Source organism: Miniopterus schreibersii (genome assembly GCF_964146895.1).
Source record: "Miniopterus schreibersii genome assembly, chromosome: 1".
Taxonomy (NCBI): Eukaryota; Metazoa; Chordata; class Mammalia; order Chiroptera; family Miniopteridae; genus Miniopterus; species Miniopterus schreibersii.
In genome coordinates, this window is record NC_138101.1 from 120,986,670 (window position 1) to 121,011,390 (window position 24,721).

Below are 24,721 nucleotides of genomic sequence, written 5' to 3' on the forward strand. Positions count from 1 at the left end.
TAGAAGCAGGGCTTAACCTTTTAAGTGAAGATTATAAAGCTACCTCATTCATGTAAAATTAGGCTTCAAGCATATCAGTGCTTAATGCTTAAGTGTTACTGGGGGACTTGCTGCAGCCATTGATCGAGCTGCCAGGCAGAGCCTGTGACTTTCCACGTTTGAAGATGCTCTCTCTGGTAGCAATCTAGTTTATTATTAAAAATTTATCTCCTTCAGAAGGAGATAAAACTTCTTGGGTAAGATCACCAGAGTATTAATAAATACCTTTTATTAATGACTAGCACTGACTCCTCTTCATAATCACGGGAGGACTGGCACACGGGCACGAAACAGGCACTTTCAATTAAAGTAATTTATTGTATTCTTCCAGAATGGACATAAAGAGCATCTTGGGGATGGATATCACAACACGATGTCATACACCATTTTCACAACTAGTCTTGTGTTGAATTTTTTAAAAGAACATAGTAATTTTAAAAAATCTAAATATTTACATATTAATAAAACATATATACAGAAGATTGAGACATTATTCATAGATACGGAATAATTTGTTTTTGCTAAGAAAGCCTATAGAAAGGATTTCTGAATAAAGTCTGAACAGTAGTCACAGTAAGTAAACACAAATACAATTTGAATTTACAAAATATGATTTCACTCTTGCAGTTGTATGATATGTATTTCCAATTTGGGGATCCATTGCACATACTCGTGAGCTGAACAGTCCCCTGCTCCTCAAGGGGTGAACACTCCAAGCTGTCGCCCAGTCTTGGAAGGACGTGCTCTGAACGTTCATAGTGTATATTTAACAGATGCCACAGTGGGAAGATGAAAGTTTCTACCTCTATTAGCAACACAGTCATCGTATTGTAATAAAGTTGAAAGGTCACTAATTAATCTTTTCAATTCCCTTGAGAAATATTTTCTTCTGAGAGGCAGCAGAACGGTTTGAAAATGTATGTTGCAGAAAAACACAAGCCCTGGTTCACAGTATCTCACCAGACACGTGGCAAGCAGAGGGGCTGGTTAAGGGGAGGGGTTACTAGCAGGCCTCCAACGTAAAAGGCTAAGGGTGTGATGGAAACAACCACTCTGAACCTTCCTGGGGAGCTTCAAAAAGACAAACAAAAGACACACATACATGAGATGTAGCTGTCTAGCAGTTGGATGGATGCCACAAGCCACACCTAGCACCAGCTTCCTGTCACCGTTGGTTAATGAGCTGGGCTTCAATAGAAAACTGATTCATCCCAGAGCTCCCCTCCTCACTCAGGCTTAGCTGTTCAGTGTGATGTGGCACAAGTACCTTGGACAGGGGAGTAAGGCATTTAGGTGCTAAGCCTGGCCAGGCCACTGATGGGTTACCTGGCCCTGGGCAACCATGACCCTCACTCCTCAGCTGCCTCACCTGCAAAACGAGGGGGTGGGACTAAGGGACGTGTGTACAGTAACTCTGAGGTCTAACACTCTCACTTGATAAAATAAGTGCTACCAAAATGCGTTAAACAGTAGCACAGCAATTTTTTCCCCTGGGGTTTGGTGCTTCTAGTCCACATTTCTTTCAAGCCAAGTTTTGGCCTTTGGGTCAAGTGCCAAAGATTCAAGGTAATTTGCTTTATGCAATAAATGAAGTGTAAATGCAGTGTTTCTTAACAAAATGGTATTTTAAATTCACCATCTTATGAGAGAAAGAAATCCAGACCTGGCATGGTATGGATTAACCACATGGCATGGTATCTCTAAAATGAATCCAGATTTTCGTTTGTTGGATTTATATAAAGTGGAGTGTAAGTGTACTAGGAAGCAAATAAAATACATAACATTAATGAAATACATGTGTTGCTGGTTGCCAAAACACTGAACCATTCACTCAGCTAAAACCATCTCTCAAAATAGTTGGTAGGTATCACGTAGATAACTGCTTACTTTGACTTTCTCACCTTTCAATGAGTTATTTTGTCACTGTGTCGACAAAACCTCCTGAAAGGTTTTCCTTTCCTAAGAATTCATATATCATTTGCCCTTATTCAGTTACAAATGGTTATTTTGGGGGAAGTGATGTCACAAATGATTTCATTTAACAGAGCAGGGCTATCCTGTCTCCCAAAATATCTTTTTTATCTTTTAAGCTGACGAAGGTCTAATTAAGTTTGGCCTTAACAACTGTTCCCTCAGTACTGGGAAGTGCCATTCTCCCTTTTACAGCATCTAAGCAACTTATGTTAAATAAATATGCTTCAAAGCTCCACATATTCACATTGAGGTTACGGGAAAAAAAACAGGGAAAGAAAGCTGCTGCTTTTTAATGGACAATGAACTAACTGGATCAAGACATTGGACTTAAGGGTGATAAATCAACTCTAGGAATAATTTTTAAAAATCTTATACTCGCCCTAGCTGGTTTGGCTTAGTGGATAGAGTGTCGGCCTGTGGACTGAAGGGTCCTGGGTTAGATTCCGGTCAAGAGCATATACCTCGGTTGCAGGCTCAATCCCTGGCCTGGTCGGGGCTCGTGCAGGAGGCAACCAATTGGTGTGTCTCTCTCACATCGATGTTTCTTTCTTTCCCCCTTCCACTCTCTCGGAAAAGCAATGGAAAAAATATCCTCAGGCGAGGATTAAAAAAAACAACCTTATAGCAAGTTGGAGGCTTGCTTATCACAGATGACAAAGATAGTACATGGAAACTACTCAAACAGGATGGGTAAACTTCACAGAACACACACTCTGCAGTAAACGGAAATGCTAATGTGGATCTTTGAGGAAATTCAAAGGGAAGAGGTGCATACGCTAATGGACACTGCCACTAAATGAGAGTCTAGGCAGTGAAATCTGGCTCTGTGTCTTCCATGTTTTCTCTCCTGGTGTCAGATATATTACCTACAACAGAGACAAGAAAATGAAGGGGGCACTTCTCTAAAGGAGAGTTGTACACTTTCCTATGACATGGCTACAGGTAGTATGGGTATGTGAGGAATGCTCTTGTTGAGGGGTCTGTGTTTCATGTTTAAATAACAAATTTTTAGCCAAGACTTTAGTTGTGCTAAGTGAATAATTTTAGCCATTAGAAATTTGTAATGATTATTTTTGCAAGAAAGTCCTTGAATGTGTGTCACTGTTAGAGTATACCTATATGTTGTCCAGTAACAGAAAATGGCCAAATAAAATATGATTTACTTGTAAAATAGAATGCCATACAGCTATTAAAATACATAAAGTATATGAAAAATTGCAATAAAATGGAAAATGCTTATTAGGTTAAAAAATAACTCAGTAAACAGAATTTTATATATTTGATCTCCATTGGGTAAATCAAGTAAATATAGAGAAAAGTCTGGGGCAAAAACACCCAATAAAGATTGTCTCTGGGTAGTAAAATTTACATTTTCTTCCTTATACTTTTCTTAATTTTTACAACTTAGGTAAAGGAATGCCAATTGGTGACAAAGATTGCTAAGCCCAGATGAGCTCTGAACTACTCTATTTCAAATCAGAAGCCTCCTTATTAAATTTTAGAAAGCACCGTTACGATTTTACTTTCTCTCTACCTTTTTTCCCCCCACCACAAATTGTTCCCAAGTCCTGGATGGTTTTTGTCATCATCAGAGAGCTCTCTCCACACCAGGCTGCTGTGTGTCCTGCCCCTCCTGTCACAGTGGGCAGGGCTCTCTGAGGGCCCTGTTTGTTCACTACAACCTAACACAGTGCTGATTCCTGGCAGCTGCTCAAAAATGCTCACTGACAGGGTTGAGGGAAAAGAAAATGTTTTTCCACTATAAAGTCGTATCCATTTTTGGTAAGACTAGACACAGAAGTTTGCTTAAATGAAATGGACTGAAACAAATGTCATTTGACTGCCTGACCTGCTCGATTCTGGTTCATAGATTTACACCTCTCCCCCACCCTCCTCAATCTACATGAATTTGGAAGGAAAAAAAGACCTAAAGTTAATAAAAGAGTTGTTAAATCTTTAAAAAGGCCCAACTGTTGCCAGCTCAGATAAACGCGACAAAGGAGGTCTGGCCAGTGAGCCTCAAGTCCCAGGAAGAAGCTCCTGTACAAGAAAGGTGAAGTTCACCTCCCGGCCGGTCTCCCTGGGGTGCACCAAGGAGGGAGGGATTGGTAGTAGCCTTATGTGCAGAGAAGCCACCAGACTGGGGTTTTACTTCGGTGGCAATCAAGAGACAGGCTACTCTAATCAAGATTATTTAATTTCATTACTGCAAATTTTGGGCACCAATATGGGAATTCTTTTTCTCCTTTTCTAAATGGTAAAGAGTATATATACTTTTTATCATGCTGTTTAGTAGTTTGTGTTAAATATCCATCAAGTCTAGTGAAAAGACCTGCAGGGCCGTTCTACTCCTGTCTTCATTATGACCTCACAGCCTCAGGCAACATTCCAGAAAGAGTTCCATGGGTTTGACACTGCTTCGGACTTCGGGGGACTTACGATGGACATTTTAATTGTGGAGACTGTGAGACACTGAGATGGAATCCTAAAGGGATTAGTACACCCAACAACTCGGGATCTTTAAGAAACATGCAGAGAAAAGCTGGCTTTGGCTTAGGTGTAAGAAAGCTATTCGGTGTAATGGCGGGGAGTCGAGAGGCCTGGGCTCTGGCCAGGCCATCAACCAGCTGTGAGACCTTGAGAAAGTCATTTAGTGTTTCTGGGCCTCAGGCTTTTTTACCTGTAAAATAAAAGGACTGGATAAAAAGAAGGTATGGGACTAGATGATCTCTAATGTTCCTTCGTTCTCAGATTCCTTGAAATACTTTTCAGTTTCATGAAATGGTTCGACCATCCTATGTTCAATTTTCTCATCTGAAACATCTCTCTGCTCCATCTTCACAAAGGAAAATGCAAAGGGGAATGGTTTTCAAGTAATCATTTTTAAAAGCCCACTGTGTCAGATGACAGGATAGGCAGTGCAAATGGGCTGCAGGGAGAGGAACCTTGGACAGCACAACCAGAGCAGCATGGCATTCCTCCAATGGGCCTCCTGAACTGTACAATTTCATTACTATCAGTTGTATTTTGTGAGCCTACTGGGAATGGGCCAGGGGCGATAAGCACACAGCTAATAGGAGTTGTCCTGATATTCGGAGGACAGATGGGAAGGAACAGTAGAGATCATGTATTTCAATTCTCTTGATTCATAAATGTGGAAATATAGTCAAACAAGAAGAGAAATCCCTTTTATATAATGACTAAATGGTAAACCTTGATATAAGAAGGTCCTTTTTTATTTGTCCAGTGATCTGTTGCTTAGCTACTTAATGACAGAAAGCACTATATCATTTACATGGTTGAGCTTTCTCGCTGCTCTGAAGTTCACTAACATACATCTGTCCTATACCTGTGAACTCTGCTTTGATTGCCATCTCAGGGTAAGTGCTACCAATGAGCACATGACCGAGTAGACTGCTTACACAGACTAGCTGCTCCATTCATATTTGCTGATTTCCATTTAAAACTTACGAGCCAAAATCTAGAGGAGAAAACACTGCGTTGAACTTTTTCACTTAGAGAGTTTTTTGGGTATCTGGGTTTTGTAGGCAGAAAATCTTCAGGTATTCTTTTGAGGGCAGTCAATAAAGAGTCCTGAGGTCAACTGAGGGAATAAATTGTCTGCCACATGACACAGTGATCAGACACCTGTCCTTCCGGCTCTCAGGTATGAACTGATGCAGAGGCAGGAGGCCAGGGTCAGAAGTATATCACTTGTGAATTAAGTCATGTGGTCAGAATTATGTGTATGGCTTAATATTGTAGCAGATGCTTCAATGAAATGTTGCATTTGGGCGATCTGGTTATAACACTGGTAATGTGCCACCCGTGCCAGATGGACTGGCTTATTCAGTCACACAGTTAAAACACAGCATTCACTGGGTGCCCATCGTGTGAAGAGTGATGACTGCCTGCCTCTCAAAGCCCTCTGGGGCAGGTGGGACGTGAATTTCATCATAAAAGTAGTGATCCCTGTTCTAAAAAGAAATGCCACATCATCATGTTAAAATATTTTTTAATGCCCAAAGGTTTTGGGAGGCAAAATCTTGTGACTCTAAAGTTTTAGGACTTGCTTTTCTGAGGTTTTTAAGAATGTGAAACAGTGTGAGGAAAATGTAGCTTTTCAGCTTCACTGTGAGAAATCTGAACATAGGGCACTGAGCACCTTTGATTACTAGAGTCTGGGTCTGTTACGGAAGCACTTTGCTCACACATCTGCATCTCTAATGCTAAAAACATTTTCAATGCAAATATTTTCCTGGGCTGTATTTTGCAGCGGGTGATGAAAATGTAAATGTGTTTTACCTGTTGGTGGTAGAGAGACGCCGTCCAGTCTTTCATCACCGTCAGCTACCTCTGCTGGTTACAAACATAAAACACAAATCTCATTAGTCTCAGGGAGCACATCCATTTCACTGAATACAGTCACACAGTTTAAAATCTCCAGGCTTTCACTTTTCTTTTCCTTTTCAGCTCCAGTCAGTTCACATTACAGATTTTAGTACCAATATTTAAATATTTTAAAGATGATATGCAATCAATTTTCCTGTATTATTTTTTTTTTATATCTTATGAAGCTTATTCTATCATTGATTATTTCAGTGCATGTCACTTATTTACATAGGCTTCAATATCCACCCAGAATTTGGGGTGACTTGTTTAAATATGATGCATGGAGGTCAGTGCATTCCTGTGGTAGAGTTTTGCTTGTCTACATTCCTGTGAGGTGGGCTTACGAAGTCTTCAGAATGAATCTTGCTTTGGAGATGACTGGAAATTCAGATCCTGGAGTTGTCAATCTAAGTTGGCATCAATTCCATCATAAAGAAAATCAGAAGGAATAAGCATTTCTTTAAAAGATCTGTCACATCCCTGTTTTAAAATGCAAACCTTTGCTCATCTCTGGATATGTTTCAATCTCCTTAAGAGTTTCCCAAAGGTAGATCCTTCAGTCACAGAAAAACTTCCACTAATTACATAAAAGCAGGGCCCATCTGTCTTCCAAGAACTGATGCACTTGTCTGTCTCTCCAGCATGCTACAGGACAGGTCAAAACGTTTCATTACGGCCACCTGCATAGTTCCAGCGGGGCTCCCTGTCCAGGGGCAGTGGCCCAGTGGGAGGGGTTTCCTGCCTGAAGCCACCTCCCGGTCCTGCAGGTGTGCACTTGAGGCTTGTCAAATGAGGGCTGCATTTCTATCTCACTGAAATGCTCAGTTGGTGGGAAGCAAACAAATCCTATGTTCTTGTGTTTTATTGGTGTTGCTTTAAACACAATCAGGGTTCAAAGAGTTCCACTCTAGTCCACCCTCTCACATCCTGTCCTCAGACTGCTAAACACTGACTCTGAAAGATCCACTGTCTGCTCACCTGCTCAATCCACCACAAAGAGAGAACACCGAGAAGAGACAGACTGTCCAAGACCAATTTTGGTTGGAAAAGAGTAGAAACCACTAAAAATTATGTTGTAGATGAATATTTAACAACAAAAGCATTCAAGTCAAATGGTTAGAGTAAAATTTTGTATATAAATTTATAGACAAAATACAGGACAAACTAAAATGTTAACAGGTTTCTCTGAATGAGACATAGTATAGGTATTTAAAATTTTGTTCTTTGTGTTTTTAAAATTATTCTGTATATTTAAAAAATAACAAACATGTTTTTATATTTAGAAGACATTATTTTCTTCCAATCGGTTTGTGTGGATTTGAATAGGTAGATGAACATGGTCATTCTTTCATTGTCTAGGATTTTAAAAATTCTCCAGCAGTACCAATAATAGCAATGCTAGCCACCACCCTTTATTAGATACTTTCCATTTACTGAGCACTTTACATACATTGTATCATATAACTCTTAGAAAATCCCACAAGGCAGGTCTGTTATGATGTCCATTTTAACAAATGAGGAAACTGAGACAGAGAGGTTAAGAAATCTACCTAAGGTGATCTAGCTAGGAAGTGACACTGCCAAGGATTTGACTCAGGTATATGCCGGGGCTCTTAGTCTCTGCTGTTAATCGTCCAAACATATACCGCATGTATCATTATGAGCTAAATTTTTCAATCTTCAAGTTTTAGTTCATTTGTTTATACTTCAGTAACTTTCTCCCCTTTCCATGTACAATTGCTTTTCATTTAGTTATAACAAAAATCAGTTCTGGGTATAAGTTGATTTTCCCTTTGTAATTAAGTCATCCTTACTTTTAAAAAGCAGGCCTATGCAATTATGTGCTTTTGTAAGAACAGAACATATATAAACAAAGAAATATATAAGTTGGTATATGCCAGCTGCATGAACTGGGCACCATATCATGGAGGAAGAACATGACTGTGTTACTTAAATTTAATTATAACATCTATCTGCAACAATGGGCTCACCATCTTTCTTCCCTGGTGACAGTCAAATTGTGAAATTTGGAAAAGACTGAGCAAGTCCAATAAAAATTTAATAGCAGTGACAGCTTTACTCTTAGATCTAACACACACACAAAATTGTGATTTCAGCTCTGAGGAAATAACCTAATGAAAATGATAAAAATCCACACCGGGAAAGGAATCATTCCAGTTATAGAAAAAAAATTATTGCACGTAATGAGAGCCCCAAATGAATTTGTTTAGATTCGTATAACGACCTTTCAGACCTGCATGGGGCACTTTTTTGAGAGGTGGGGGAGCTTTCTTTTGTTGTTGTTGTGTTAATCCTCACCTGAGGATATTGTTTCCACTGATTTTTAGGGAGTAGTGGGGAGGGAGGGAGAAAGAGAAACATCGATGTGAGAGGGACACATCAATTGGCTGCCTCCCAACTGGGGTCAGGGTTCGAACCTGCAACCCAGGGATGTGCCCTTGACCAGGAATCGAACCCATGACTCTTCGGTACCTGGGTTGATGCTCTGACCACTGAGCACACCGGCCAGGGCAGTTTGGGCTTTCTTAAACAGTGAGTTGATTAGCTTGCCCAGGTGGAGTCTATATTTAATTCCAGGAATTGAGCCAAATATGATAAATAAGGTTAAAGTTGTGGAATATCTATGAGACACTGTTTGGATTATCATTTAGACCAAAAATAATCAAGATAAAAAGCAGGCGAGCAAGCAATATTATTGAGAGGCCTCCAAGTTCCTATCAGCATGCCAGTGGAAATGCAAGTGGCTCTAGTTTCAATTTGCTGGGGTCCCACTTGTTTTGCTTGAGGAGAATGAAGTGTAGCAGGATGTGAAAAAACTGGGAGACAAAACCTCTTTGGCAGGTCACTGCTGATGTGCTGTCGTTCTGGTCTGGTCTGTGTGTCAGGGTTGGTTCTGTAGGTTTTGTTTTTAAAAAAATTGATTTTAGAGAGAGAGGATGTGGGGGGTGGGGAGAGAAAGGAAGAAACATCTATGTGAGATAGAAACATCAATCAGTTGCCTCCCCTTTACCCCCCAACTAAGGATTGAACTTGAAACCTAGGCATGTGCCCTGACCAGGAATCAAACCTGCAACCTTTTGGTGAACAGGACAATGCTCCAACCAAATGAGCCACCCAGCCAGGGCAGCACCTTCCACTTTTCAGATGCTATTAGAACCTACGAGAGAGGCAGAAAAGAGCCAAAGTGCTGATTCCAAATATCTAGGCAGATAATTGAAACCCACTGGTCCAAGTAAAAATGTCCAAAATAAAATATGATGAGAACTATGGAGCAGGGCACACAATGTTCTGAGCACTTGAGAGGCTCCCCCTGGAAGGGAAGGGTGTGTTGTGAGCAGTGTATGGTTTGGAACCCATTCTGTAGAAACAGGCATGGGCGTGTGGAAATGAACCCGTGTCACGTGATTTACTAATATAAATGCTGAGTTGGTTAAGAAATGTGTTCACTGGTCAGTCTGTTTGTGGGACAGAGAAACAGGAATGTGGAAAAAAGTCCCCACTGCATGCATGTATGTTTGTTGAGGCGGGAAAGTGGGGAAAGGAATGGAGATCAGAACTCATAATAACTGGTCTTATTATCTAAAATAGGGAAAAAAAGGTGTGTTTATGTATAAAATATAGGGTATCCCCAAAAATGTATACACACTTTGAATAATTATTAATTCCAGATTTAATTATTAAATCTGAAAAGAAAGAAACATCAATTGAACTATCATAAAAATGTTTGTGTATACATTTTTTGGGGGACACCCTATATATAGTATGGGGTAACAGACTTTAAACAGAACTTCCTAGTTCAGTCACGTGGCCTACTGCCAGGAAGGTTGTTTCTGAGTCTCTGGCAAGAGGCCCCCCCCATACACTCAGTAGATACTCCACAGTCTCCCCACCTTTTGTCTTCAATGTTTCAGGTCCTTTAGGGACTTGTAATCACCTCCAGCTAGGGGCGCATATTCTGTAACACAAAGCCCTCTCCTCCCTTTCTCTGGGTTGTCTCTGCAGTACCTAAATTAGTAACATCAGCATTCTGGATTTATAGCTCTTTTCCTCAAGCTCCCAAGGAGCTCCAAGTATTTCTCCCGTTTTCCATTTACTCCTACCTGCCCCTGTGAAACAGGAAGGCACCGGCACGCTTCTGTGGCTTGAGCGGAGGAATGTGCTAGCCTACCTCAGGCTAGAAGTTGGTACAGTTGGGGCGGAGTGTGGAGAACCAAAGGATAGCTGGTTCTTGCTAATTTGGCCTTTTGACTTTTCTTTGGGCTTAGTATTAAATTTAGGTCTCTTCAGTATGACAAACTTTATATCTCTCTCAAACCTGAATGTTATATTTGGTGTCCTTTTTCGTTGGGGGTGTGTGTGTCAACAATTTCCCCTGCAAATCAATAGATATATGGAAGTTCTCACATACCCAACAATCAAGATTGCCAAGGCAGAATTTAGACAACGCAAGACCAACTTAATTCTAGCAAGCACACCACTCAGCCTTCATACTTGAAATCTGATTTGGGATATAGAATTGAAGAGACACAGCACCCAACGTGGTATCAGTGCTTAAGCATTACTGCATAAAACAACTGGGCGATTGTCTTTGATAACACTTGTCATTCACTGTAAAGCATTTTTTCACTCCAATCCTTTCCTGGAGCCTGAAATCTAAAGGGGCTTTGTGAAGTAGCTCAAGGCTGAGGCAGGAGACCTTTAGCATAAGAAGGGATAAGAGACTCTGCTGGCAGAAGTGAATCTTGTTCTGTTACTCAGTTAACCTCCCCGGAGTGAGGTCAAGCACCATGACTCAAGACTTAACCTTTGGGGGAAGAAGGGAGAAGAGAGGAAATTGGGACGTGGAGGTGCAGAGACGGAAATGAGAGAAAGATGGGGGTACAGAGAAGGAAATAAGAGAAAGGGCTTGAGGAGGAAGAAGGGGCGCTCTGGGATGGCCAGGTGAGTGGCCTTGGCATACCCTAAGGACCTTGTTCCCAAGGGCAGAGCTCAGGGACATTGCTGCCCTGTGGGTTCTGGGATAAGTATTTGAACCTCAAGGAAGGAACTGATGAAGAACATTCTCTAGGCTCTCACATGACCTAGACGAGCTAAACAATAAGACCTTTTTGTTGTGGATGATTGTCCGTTCTTTACCACTGACTGATTGGCTGGTTCATTTGTTGGTTCCATGCTGTGCCACACACTGTTCTAGATACTTGGGATAGAAACATGACTGAGATGCCATCTCTGCTCCTACGGCTCTCATGGTCATTGGAGCAAACAGGTGGGTCACTATTCAGGTGGCAGACTAAAGTGCTGCGCTGCCTATGAAGGCTCCAGGAGAAAGCACCTTGGTGCTACGCTCGGAGGAGGCCCAGTTTTCCAGGCAGAGGGAAAGTTTGAAAACATATTTCAGAACAGGGAGAGGGTGCAGGAGCTAAGGATGGTGAAGGGGCTGTGAAGAACCTTTGCCACACTGAGGGCGGGGGAGGGGGGGAGGGGGTTGTAGGTAGAGGGGATTTTACTCTGGGAGTGACAGGAAGCTAGCAGAAGTGTTTCGTTGGGGTGGGCAAGACCAGATTTCATTAGCTGAGGCACAGAGAAAGAAGTCTAGGGTCTCGGGCCAGGGCCATGTCTGGGGCTGCACACCTGAGAGCCACTGATGATGGGACAGTTCAAGTCAGGGGGACTTAGATGAGAGCAGTAGCAAGGACGGAAACTTGGGAATGCTGGGTTAGGAGACAGGCGGAGGAGAGGCAGCGAAGGAGACCCAAGGCATTGCCAGAACTTTTGGAGGAGAAACAGAGAGAATGAAGTCATAGAACCCAAGGGAAGAGAGTTTTAAGAAGGATGAGATTCGACAGAGTGAAATCAACATGGAGGTCAAGTCAGAGTGTTAACAAATAGAAAGCGAACTCTGATCATCGGGTGTGCGTGCAGCAAGAGCTCACGCAGAGGAGGCGGGCAGGGGGCAAAGGGCAATGGATTCTCAAGTGAGCTGGGGTGGGGAGCCCTCGGATGCAAACCCTTCTGGAAGAATTCTGACCAACGGTTAGGAGAAGGAGAAGGTAGTGTTTTTATGAAGCGGTGAGGGTAAAGGAGCTGTTTTGCTTCTGGTGGGCAAAGGGAAGGACGAGGTCATGGACATTTTTTAAGCATCATTATGTGTCAGTTCTCTGTTAGGGGCAATAACATTGTCTAACTCTAACTCTCAAAACACCCCTGAAGTAGCTGTTAGTCTCTTTAAATAAATGAAGAATGCAAGGCTGCTAGAGGGTGAATAATTTGTCCAAAAGTCCCAGGAATTCGTAAGTGGCAGCTCAGAGCTAGGAATTCAGACCTGTTCTTTCTGCTGTATCATGCTGTGTTCACTTGCGGTGACTTGTAATGAAGGAGGAGGCAGTGAACATTGAGACCCGAGAGGATGACCGGCTCATTTATCCAAGTCTGAACACCTTTGAGAGTGAAAGGTGTTAATAATTATTAATAATGACGCCGGGACGGCAGTGGGAAAGCAAAACTGCCCAGGCACAGCCAGGCTGGTGTCCCCCTGACTAGGATATGAGGGGCCCACGGGGTTATGACTTCCTCAGCGACCTCCACCGCCGCCAGGCACTGCTGTGTACGGCACAGACATCCTCAGAGAGGATACACTAGCTTCATATATAAAGATATTCGTGTACAACATGTGTCTGTAGCCTCCCAACTCTGAGGCAGGCTTTATTTTTATGTCCACTTCATGAGAAGGACACTGAGGATTAGAAAGATGGGGTGACGTGCCCAAGGCCCAGAGCTGGTAAAGAGCAGATGTAACACCTGAAAACCAGATCTTCTGACCCCATTATGACTTATTACTTGATTTGATAATACATTTTTTACCAATGAAAAATACTAGTCTGTTGCTCTTTATAAAAAGAGCATCCATTAAGTATAAAAGAAAGCAAAAGGTTAAAAAAGATGAGAAGATTTTTAAGAAAAAAATCACCTACAGCCCGGCTGGTGTGGCTCAGTGGTTGAGTGTTGACTTATAATCCAGGAGATCTTGATTCGAGTCTCGGTCAGGGCACATGCTCAGGTTGTGGGCTCAATCCTCAGTGGGGACCTTGCAGGAGGCAGCCAATCAATGACTCTCTCATTATTGATGTTTCTATCTCTCTCCCTCTCCCTTCCTCTCTCTGAAGTCAATAAAAGATATATATTTTTAAAAAATCATCTACAGCTAAATATTTTCTTTTTTGGACATGACCTTGGGACCTAGAGCTTTGTAAATTACTTACATAACTCTATCATTGGTAGGTCAGAGGATGCTCAAGTAGAGCCTACATAGGTGAGCCTATAGCTGAACAGTTTAGAGCCCTGATAGCTATTTCTAGAGAAAAGAGTTGTAAGGGTTTTCACGCAGAAAACCGCTTGGTCCCTTGATGCCCATGTGTCTTGTTGATGCAACCTTGCCTTCCCAGCCTATATGCCAGGAGCTCTCCCCAAAGCCATCAGCTGTGCTCCTCCACAGGCTCCGTCACAGTGCCTAGTACTCACTGTGAGTCCACATAAATAAAGGGATCTGTTAGTGGCACAGCCTCGTGCTTCTGCACTGCTGCTCTCATGGACCCCACGACATCCAAGCCTGTGGCATCTCGGCACATAAGGTCCGTCTCCCTCCCAGACTCTCACATTCTAGCCACAGAAGCACAGAAGGCTCTGAGCAGGCCAGGCATCCTAAGTTTGATCAGGATTAAAAAAAAATAATAATATCTAGAGGTTTGTGAGCTCCTGGAGATAATTACTTTACATGATGGCAAAAAAACTGACCTCAAAGGGGCTCCTCACTGTCACTGGGGAGGCTGAGACTTCAAATGAATAAATAGTCGTAATTCAACTAGTGTTCACTTTTCCTGGAAGAAATCCCAGAATCACCAAGCCCAGATTTAAAAAAAAAATTTAAATCAATTTAAATAAATATATATTTGACTTAAAATCTCCTTCTATTTCATGTGGTGTTTCAGGTGAAATGATCACTATTATTTTTGACCTTAAACTAACAGTACATTTTATAATGTCAGGCAGATCCAAACAAACAAAAATCAATAGGCAATGGAAGCAAAACACAACAGAGAGACCCACTTTCATCCATGACACGTAAGCCCACAGATGAGGTTAACAAGCCTTCCCCTTTGTACTATTCAAAGCGAATGGCCTGACATATTCTCACTATTTAATCTTCAGGTGAATTTCAAAATTCATTTGGATAAGACTTTGAAATACAAAACCACAGCACATTATATAGTGCATCTCCTTGAAAAGACAGGCCACAGAGCACCCGGGAGTAAAGCCTGTCCTTTGCCATGCCTGAGAATTCAGTAAGGGGCTCCTGCGATTATTTTCTTGCAGCTTATCCATACCTGAGCCTCTTTTTAACCTTCTTCTGGCCAGCTTAATTTGATCCTGTAGAATCTGTACCCAGTCTCTCGGGCCAGGAAGTTTATCCACGTGATTAGCAGTACAGTACTTTTCAGTGAAGACTGAAAGAAAATGTAAAATATTGTTAAATGCTTCAACGAATAAAACAGACAGACCCAAAACAGGAATATATCCCAAGAAGAAAAAAGAGCACATTGCTAAAAGACATCGGCTCTGCAGCAGGTAGCTTCACTATCCATATTACAGTCCTTTGGTGAAGGTGGAGCGCGGCAGGGCCCTGACTATATAAAATGTATTGGGCTTCAAAATGAAAACAGCTATAAATATTTAGTAGTTTTTACGGAAAGGGCCTTTTCTACTTGTTCCATGTCCATGTATATATGTCTTATGAACAGAGGAAAAACATGTTTCCTATGGATCCTCTGGTCTCAGGACAAAATTCAGCAATGTATTAAAATATTTCACTTTTTATTAATTCAAAATCTTATGCAAAATTACACAAAAAAGATGATGTTTGCATAGTGATTCCTACTAACTCAATCCATTCTCAGAATAAACAGGATGCAGTTGTATCTTTTTAAAAAAATGTATGTCTTTATTGATTTCAGAAAGAGGAAGGGAGAGGGAAAGAGAGAGAAACATTGATGAGAGAGAAACATTGATTGGCTGCCTCCTGTATGCCCCCTACTGGAGACTGCGCCTGCAACCAGGGCATGTGCCCTGATGGGGAACTGAACCAGTGAGCTCCTGGCACACGGGCCGATGCTCAACCTACTGAGCCACACTGGCTGGGCAGAATGCAGTATCTTAATGAAAGTTCTAATTCTATTTTGAGGCAACCTCTTGCAATATTCTATTGGCATCTGTGAAAGAGTTATCTATTAAGCCAAAAGAAACTATGGAGAGTCATAGGACAGAACCAAAGGGAGGCCACACAGTGTGTGACCACACATACAGGCACTGGTGCTGAGATTGCTGCCTCACGTGCCATTCCTGGGTGCTTTTCAACATGCTTTCGGTAAGGTGAAGACCAAGTATGCATCACATCACACTGCCTTCTTGGTATTTAAAATATTGGTAATTTTAACGTTTTAAAGGCTTCTTTTAAAAAGAAATGACAAAGAAAAATGCTGACAGATTCAACTACTATGTAAAGCTATAAAACTTCTATTGAATGGAAAATAAACATTCACTAAGGTGAGAAAAGCTAATTGCACTAAATGTGACTGAAAAGGTTCAATATCCACCACCATATAAAGCACTCACTCAAATAAAAGAGCAACTTCAAAAGTCTCTGTAGATAACAAAGTGTATTTAGCAAAAAACATTAGGAAAAATGTTCAACAAATATGCAAGCCCCCAAGTTGCAAAACACACTATATATCTACTTAATTAAAAGAACAATGTTAAAAAGCTAATACTTAATCTTGATAAAATTGTGGGGGACCTGTCACATTCAAACATTACTGTTGGCATAAGCTGGCAAAACCCTTTTGGGAAATAAGATGGTAACCCATAATGAGAGGCATAAAACTTACACCTTTGGGTTGGAAATCTTACTCCTAGAAATTTATCCGAAGGAAAATACTTGAAAGAAGGGAAAAAATCCACACACAAATGTAAAGAACCCAGTTGTGCGGGAGGAGATGCCCAGCAGCAGTGGGGAGGATGGGTCTGGGGAAGGAGAGCAGGGTCCCCGTGAGGAAGCTGCTGCAGTCGTCTGGGTTTGGGCCATGCTAGTGAAGATGGAGGGGTGACCAGAACTGTATCCAGATGGGCATTTCTGCTCAGTCACATGACCTGGCAACTAGAAGAAAGGAGAGTTTTGTGGGGCGCGGCAGGTGTACTCGGCTTGGTTTGGGACATGCCGGGTCTGGGGTATCTGTGCAGCACCCATGTGGAAATGACTGAAGATATCTCTGTATAGAAGCTGACAGGGAAGGGTCCAGGCTGATACCAGTTTGAGAGGCACATGCAAGTGGTAGTTAAAATGAGAGAAAAAAGTTGACCAGCGACAATGTGTCGAGTGAACAGAGCTCTGGGCCAAGCAGAGCCAGCGGTTTGAATGGCGATGAAGGCGCAGGAGTGCATGAAGGAGCTAGGACGGGCAGCCGGGAGACCCAGGCGGGGTTCTGTGAAGGCCAGCGAGTGGTGCTGACAGAGGACCCCCAGTCTGAGAGCAGAGGACGGGCCAGGAAGGGAGGCTTGGGAGGTGCCCACTGAAGGTCATCGAGGAGTGGTGGGGATGGCCACAGATGACACTAAAAAATCTGGGTTCAGAGGGAAAGGGAAGAAAAGGGCTGCAGGGGGAGGAGGGCCGAGGGACAGGAAACCTGAGCACATTCACAGGCTGAGGAAGGCAGCAATGTTGCGGGGAAGACAGGATCCAGAAAAAAGGCGACAATCAAATGAACCGCCCCAGAGGAACTGTGGGGTGATGGGTCAGGACAGAAATGGAAGCGTCGTCCTCAGATGGAGGAGCTTCTTCCCTGACCCGAGGAAAGGAAGACGGGGGCCGGTGGGGAAGTGGTTACAGGTTGGAGTAATCACTCCGGAGACCTCCCTGAACGTCCGGGGAGGGGAATGGGGAGTGTGGGAAAGTCTGGGGTTGCCTCTGAGAAGAGCAGGAGGGGGAAAGCAGGACTGAGGGTGCGAGGACACCATGCGAGGACGACAATCCGTAGGGGCAGGCTGTTTCTCCCAGGGCACCTGGCAGCCCCTCCTTGGGAGTGGAGACACTGAATGCAGGGCTGCTCTTGGGTCAGAGTCTCGCTGGACAGTTTTGGCAGAAGGACAGGGATACAAAGCATTTGAAGATGTTGGTGAAGGTGCCGCCTGTAATGAATGACTTCAACTTTCCTTACTCCCCCTTCCCACCCAAATCTGGGAAGGAAGTGAAGCCAGAAAAAGGCTCACAGACTTGGAAAAATCTGTAGAGACCAGGGAATGGAAATGTCAAGCGGGTTGGCAAGGAGCTACCAGGAGTAAGGGCAATCGGGAGTGTGGTGCTGGAGCATGAATGGTGGCAGCGGAGCAGTTGGGGGTGAGGGTGCTAAGGTGTGCTCAGGGGTGGGGCTGAAACGGAATAGAGGTGAACGTCCCTGTGCATGAGGTCTGGATACTATGTGGCTGGGGCGCCAGATGGATCTTTCAGGTGGACAGTGAAGTTATCCGAGATCACAGCACGACAGGGCAGCAAGAGGAAGACGTGTAGCTGTGTAAGATCCTTAGTGGAAAGGACCCAGCCCAGCTGAGTAAAGGAAAAGTGATGGCTGGGAAGCAGAATTAAGGACTGGGGAAAATATCAACCAGGCCGCCCAGTATATGATATGTGCAATGGACGAGTAAGCAGTCTCCACTTGGGAGACATGCAGCGGGAGCGATGCCTCCAGGGGTGGGGCGTGCGTTTGAATCTCCCACACCAGATTATAGACATCTCAGGGGCTTTGTTTATTTTTTCCCCCTCAAAGCATCTACGACAGTACCTTGTACTGAGTAAGAACTTAATTACCATTTGATGAGAAACAAACACATTTTCTAATTTTGTTTCTAATGGAAGCGAATACAACAGCTCACAAATGTAGGATAATTCGGGGGGAAGGCCAATCTGAATTAGTAGAAAGTCTTAATTAATATAGTTAAAGAAACAAGGTTTTATTACCTTCAAATGCCCACAATAACATTTACTTATCAGAGAATTGCCAAAAGGTCTCAAAGTCCTGTTTCAATGAATATAAAAAATATTTGTATTTAGCACCCTATTAGTTTGTATAAAATGTGTACCACCAAAAGGATTGAATATACCGTCTCAGCAGATAAACATCTCCCTCCTTGCAATATTTATATAATTAATTTCCATAGCAACCCCTCCTTTCTTAGATTGTGAAATACAGGTGTCCAAATTAGCACCCACTAGAAAGTAGTGGCTCTAAGTTAACAAAATAGATTTGGGTTATGCCCACATCAAAATGACCCCAAGCCACTAAGTGTATCAATGACCAAGTTTAGGAGAACCAAAGGGAAGGTTCTGGAATGTTCCTCCCACTCTGTGAGGAGCTTCCAAACAGACTTTTGAATCTAATCTTGGGCTCAGGTATTCTGTCACTCACTAAAAAGGCAACAATTTCTGGTTATTTTTCTTCTTTTCAGTTAAAACCAATCCAGTTTCAATAAAAAGAAGCCAGGAAGTCTCTGTCTCTAGTGTCTGTGTCTGAGACCACTGAAGGCATAGCATTAGGCTTCTCGAAAAATACTGATACAGATACTTCTACTGGGTCTATCCCTGACATTCTATTTCATGGATTACATTCACACTTAGAAGTGACTTTCAACTAAATCTACCTGCTGAAGACGAAATCCTATTCTGTTGCAAGTACAGATGTGGCCTTAGGAAAAAATATTGTGATTGTATTGACCTGAAAATGCTCAATATGCTATGTGAATAGAGGTACTGAGTAAGCAGAATATATTTTTCTATCTGATTCTATAGCCAAAGGTCAAGCTATTATCCTGGTAACAGTTCCATTAGGAGTAACGATGTGAAAAGAGGTACTGCATTAATGTACTGGGTTTTCTACTATGTTAATAGTGGGTCATTAAGAATCATAGAACAATTTGCATTCATCCTTAGTGCTTAATAGGTCCTAAAAAGAAATTTTCTTCCTTTTTTAAGGGGAAGCAAGGGCTAATTTTAAACAAGTCCAAGTAATCTGAGCAAGTGGATAAAGGCCAACAATTAAACTAAAAAGAATTAAAGCATCTACTCTGCTTAATATAATTTGAGGTCCCAAGGCACAAAGAGTATGTTAAATCACTGGAGAAATGACAAATGTTCAATTTGATCTGTACATGAATAATGACTTTTCTCAGATGCTTGCATTCATCTGAGCCATGCCCTTTAATTGTATATAAATAATGAACAAACTAGTGGTGGCTGAGCAGATCCTTCCTTCCCCAGGAATGTGGCATTTAACATAATCATCAATGAACACAGCAGTGTGTGGTGTGTCTGAATGCAACACGCTGAGAAGAGAGCGGACTGGCAGCGTTCCCCCAACAGCTGTGTGTTCACACAGTAGTTCCTAGAGGACTCTCTATTTGAATTTTTCTGGCTCTCTATGCTGGGAAAAGCAGAATATGGTATGGATTTTTAAAGGGAGTGAGTGGATCATACAGACATTTGAAGAGGAGTTGATAGCAGAGCTTTAATTTCACTATGAAATCCTCTAAATAAGGCGAAAACTCTGGCCAGCAGTGAGTGCCCAACTTCTGATCTGATGACTCAGTTTTAATTCTGGTCAAATAGACAAGTGAAAGTCAGGTTGCCATCAAGCAGAACTGAAAGCTGGGTCCTCAATAGATCTGCCAAACTGCCAGAGCTTGAGGGGGACCAGGGACGAGGGTTTGAAAGAGCTGTCTGTAGCAGGGTCCTGGGTACGAGTGTGGCAGGGGTGTGCAAAGGAGAGGGAACCCTGGGACCAGCCCACAGATGGAGGAGAGGGAGGCCAGGTTCCCTGCAGGCTGCTTGAATTTCACCTCCTCACATTTGAGGGCATGGAAAACCAGCACCCTCCCACATTTTCCTCTTTCCTGTAACTCTTTTAAAGATGTTATTTGAAACTTCCCACGAGCCAAGCACTTTATATCTATCTCATTTAATCTTTGCAGCAACCTGATGGAGGAGATTTTGTGATCCCATATGACAGATGACAAAAATCAAAGTATGAGCAGCCCAAGTATAACTGGCCCAAGATTGCACAGCTAATAGGGGTTACTTTCCACATGAATTCTAAATATAAGCAAATGAATAGCTAAGGTAATATTTGCATGTGAAAGAAAGTTGTCAACATTAGTGTGACCTTCGACTGCACGAAACAGAAGCATGGCAGGCAATGGGAGAGAGGATGGGGCCTCCTTCCAATGAACCGGGCAGGGCCTGTGGCACGGAAGGGAGACTGGGCCTGGGCAGGATGGTGTGTAGGTATTTTTGGCTTGAGATTGATGGCTCTGGTCCAAATTTTATATGGTTCTAATAGAGTATATATTTTCTTTGATGATATCACGGTGCTTCATTCCCTTATTTCATAGAGAGAGCTGAAACCTAGGCTTGACATCCATTCTAATAATTTATTAAAATGACAATAGACCTGGCAGTTAAGGCACTAGGAGAGAAAGGAAAAGAGCTAGAATAAGTCTGGCTACAGTGCAAAGCCTTAAGGTACTCCGTATCTTGGTGCAATTGTTACTGATCTAGGGACTGGCTCAGCCATTCAGATTCAGCAGGGGCTCAGGCCTAGAAACCAGCTCACAATAACTAAACCTACAAAAGATTGATAAATAAACTAGGTTAACAATTAATTAATGTGTAATGGGGTGGATTATCTTTCTAGCATCTGAAACATTTGATGTCATCACCCAGTACTCCCACTTCTTGGAATCAAGGTGCTGGAATGAACGTAACAGCAAGCTGCTCGGTGAGAACCAGAGGTTGCCAAACGGTGTGGAGCTTGCTGTGCTTAAGGACGTCTATGGGAAACTGCCCATCCCTGCCCATTCCTGCTGCCACTGTGGGCAGGAATGTTTCACACCAGTGCCCTCCAAGCCAGAGCCTGACTGCAGCAGAGATGGACATGAGCTCAGGAAAGCCAGGCCATAGACTGTCCAAAAGAATGAGGACCCTCTGGCATCCTCCTCAGAAGAGCAAGCAGTGAGAATGAGCAGGCAGAGCTGTGGCACGATGCCGTGAGCAGCCCTGACACCCTGTGCAAACTGTGAGGGGGCAGAAGCAAAGTGGAGGAAGCCAGCTGGTGAGGAGAGGAGGGTGAGGCAGATGTGGCGAGAGCAGCAGAGAGACAGAGAGACTGACAGCGTGGCTGGTGAGGCAGGGATGCGGAGCACAGGCAGGCCTGTGAGCAGCCTCCATGCCTACCATCTCGTCAGCCTCGCCGCACTCCTGTTTCCTAAGGAACCTGAGTGACACCCTGCTTCTTGAAGAGAGCATTTTACAGAGGTTGGAGTATAGCTTCTTTTTATTTTATTTTTGAGAGAGAGGGGAAGGAAGAGGGGTAGAGAGATAGAAACACTGATGAGAGACATCGATCGGCTGCCTCCTGCACTCCCCCTACTGGGGATTGAGCCCACAACCTGGGCCTGGGCCCTGCCTGGGAATCGAACAGGTGACCTCTTGGTTCATGGGTGGACGCTTAACCACTGAGCCATCCTAGCTGGGCTTGGCCTGATTCTTAATCCAACACTGATGGCCTATCAGTGACCAACACTCTAATTCCTCAGACCGCTAGTACTGAGTGGGCACCGGCAAGTTCCTGTACATTCCTGTCACCAGCCTCTGGGCATACAGATCTTCAGGGCACATCCTGAGATACACATTCTCAAATGATCTTTTGGGGTGCGATTACTTCGGTGTATGGTTTATCTCACCTGCTTGTGTTGTTCTTATTAAGAGCAATGCCAGTGGATGATGTTTTCTGACCTCGTACAGAAACTGGGGTGCTTCACACCTAGCACCCAAACCCTACTGTTTTATTATAAAAATAACATGCATTCGTTTGAGAAGTATTTACCCAGCACTCAGCAGACTATGCTAGGCACCAGTGAACAGACTGTCCTTGTCCTCAAACGGCTTCAAGTGAAACGGAGGACGAAGGCACAAAGTCGAGAGGCGTGCAGAGCGAAGCTGCCATTACAGAGGCGGGCGTGGGACGCACAGGAGCGCTGCCGAGCCCACTCCCGCTTGGGGAGGTATCTGGGGAAAGCTGTTCGATAGAGTGGTGGCTAAGCTGAAACCCAAGGAAGAGTGGAGGCCAGATGAAGAGTGGGGAGAGGAGGTGGCTGCCCCAGGCAGTGCAGTTGCCCTGAGGGGGTTGGAGAGAGGCAGTCTCAATAGTTGGGAAGCTCAGGTTTCTACACCTGTAAGGGAAGAGAGGAGGCCCTGGGCCTGTATGGGGAGGTTAGAACCGAAGTCTCTGCATGAAGCTGAGAGCCTGGAAGGGCTGCTCTGCAGTGAAAAGGGAACCATCTACCCACCAGTACAAGGAGCTCTGTCTAGTCTTTGGAGGGAGGAAAAGAGTTTCCTTGGAAAATTCTAATGTTTGGCCTGGGCCTCGAATAGATATGGAATTTGAAATTATATACCCTGCATAAATGGACATAAGCTATTGATAGGCCTGGGTTCCAGACAAAAGGAAATGCAGAATTAATTCTACAACCTGGGCCTCAAGAGATTCTCACTGCAAGCAAAACAAACACAGGCTCCCTGCAGATGAGCGCATATGTGAAAATAGGGCAACACATAAGGAAAAATCCACTATAAGCAAGAAATCGGGATTAAACCAGCAATAACTTAAGGCAATAGAATTACAAAATAAGTATGTTTAAAATGATGAAAGATATTAAAGGACTTAAATCGTTAAGAAAACAATGACATGACTGATTTCAAAAAGAACCAAAAGGAACTTAAAGAAATTAAAAATATAGTAACTGAAATTTAAAAAGTCAAAGACCAGGTTAGTTAATAAATTAGTATCACTGAATAGAAAAGGGAGATAGATCTGAAGAATTACCCAGAATGTAGTCCCAAGAGATGAAGAGATGGAAAACAGACAAATTAAGAGGCATGACGGATAGAATAAAAATACCCAGTTAACACTAATTGGTGTTTCAGAGGAAGAGAAAGAATAAAGGAAAGGCAAAATTTAAAGAAATAGTAAATGAAAAATGACCAGAACTGGTAAGTCATGAACCCTTGGTTTCAAGAGGCACAACCACCAAGCACATTAATAAAAATAAAGATATATCTAAATGTAAAATAAAGACAATGGAGAATGCCAAGGCAGAGAAATCTTAAAGGCAGCTAGACAGAAAAGACGGATTATCTACAAAAGAACAGATGCTAGATTCACAGCAGCAAGGAAATCTAGGAGACAGTGAAATATTTTCAAATTGCTCTGAAAAAAGGCCCCAATCTAGAATAAATTACCCAACTAAACTTCACATCATTCAATAATGAGGGTGAAATAAAGAAAATGTCAAGACAAAAATGGAAAGAATATACCACAGAGCTTACTAAAAGCTGTCCTGAAGAAGAAGAAAAGTGAAAGCAGAGGAAACAACTGGGGGCTGGAGAGAAGAAAGGAGGACATGACCTGCAAGATATTAAGAATTATTACAGTGCCAAACTTGTGAAAACTGTGTAGTATTGGCTCAGAGGTAGATAACAGATCAAGTGTCAACATGTGAGGGAGCTCAATATGTGACAGAAGTGAAATTACAATTCATGTAAGAAAAAAGGATGGTGTTAGACTGATCGACTATCCATAGAGAAACGTACATTAAATTCCTCCCTCACAGTTTACCCAGAAGTAAATAAAAGATAAAACTTTAAAATAGTTAGAAAAAATTTAAGAGAATCCCATTATATAATCAGAGTAGGGAGACTTTCTTAAAACAAGCACATAAAAAGCACAAAGTGTAAAATAATCTGATTTTTCCATCTGAACTTTGGTATGATAAAAGACATCATATGCAAAGTTTTCAAAAATTGAAAAATAAGAGAAGATATCTGTAACACATAGACTTGACCAAAGGATTTATAGAAATCAATAAGAAAACCACCACCTAATGAAAAAATTGGAAAAGGGTAGAAATTCACAGAGGAAACTAACCAAATAGTAATAAATATGAAATAATCCTCAACTTTATTCATAATTAGGGAACCAACCACTGAAGTGTCATTTGAGACCAGTCAGACTGGCAAAAATCAAAGTTTGTCAACACCAGATGTTAACAAAAATGAGGAAAAATTGGGTTTTTTAAAAAATATGTTTTTATTGATTTTAGAGAGAGAAGGGAGAGGGATTGAGAGAGAGAAACATCCATG

At 42.6% G+C, this 24,721-nt stretch overlaps 1 protein-coding gene across 4 annotated transcripts in view; it reads right to left on the reverse strand.

Moving 5' to 3' along the window:
- Positions 1 to 341: 341 nt before the first annotated feature.
- Positions 342 to 24,721, reverse strand: part of BEND7 (BEN domain containing 7) — a 79,348-nt gene continuing 54,968 nt past the window's right edge. For 2 of the 4 annotated variants that reach the window (XM_081156541.1, XM_081156544.1), the window contains exons 7-9: positions 14,808 to 14,927; positions 6,319 to 6,372; positions 342 to 2,879 (exon numbers count right to left, since the gene is read on the reverse strand). In XM_081156541.1, the coding sequence (XP_081012667.1) occupies positions 2,818 to 2,879; positions 6,319 to 6,372; positions 14,808 to 14,927 (236 nt within the window). In that variant the 3' untranslated portion in view covers positions 342 to 2,817. Of the gene's footprint in view, positions 4,694 to 6,318; positions 6,373 to 14,807; positions 14,928 to 24,721 lie in introns of all 4 variants that reach the window. The other 2 variants (XM_081156542.1, XM_081156543.1) reach the window with 2 other exon arrangements.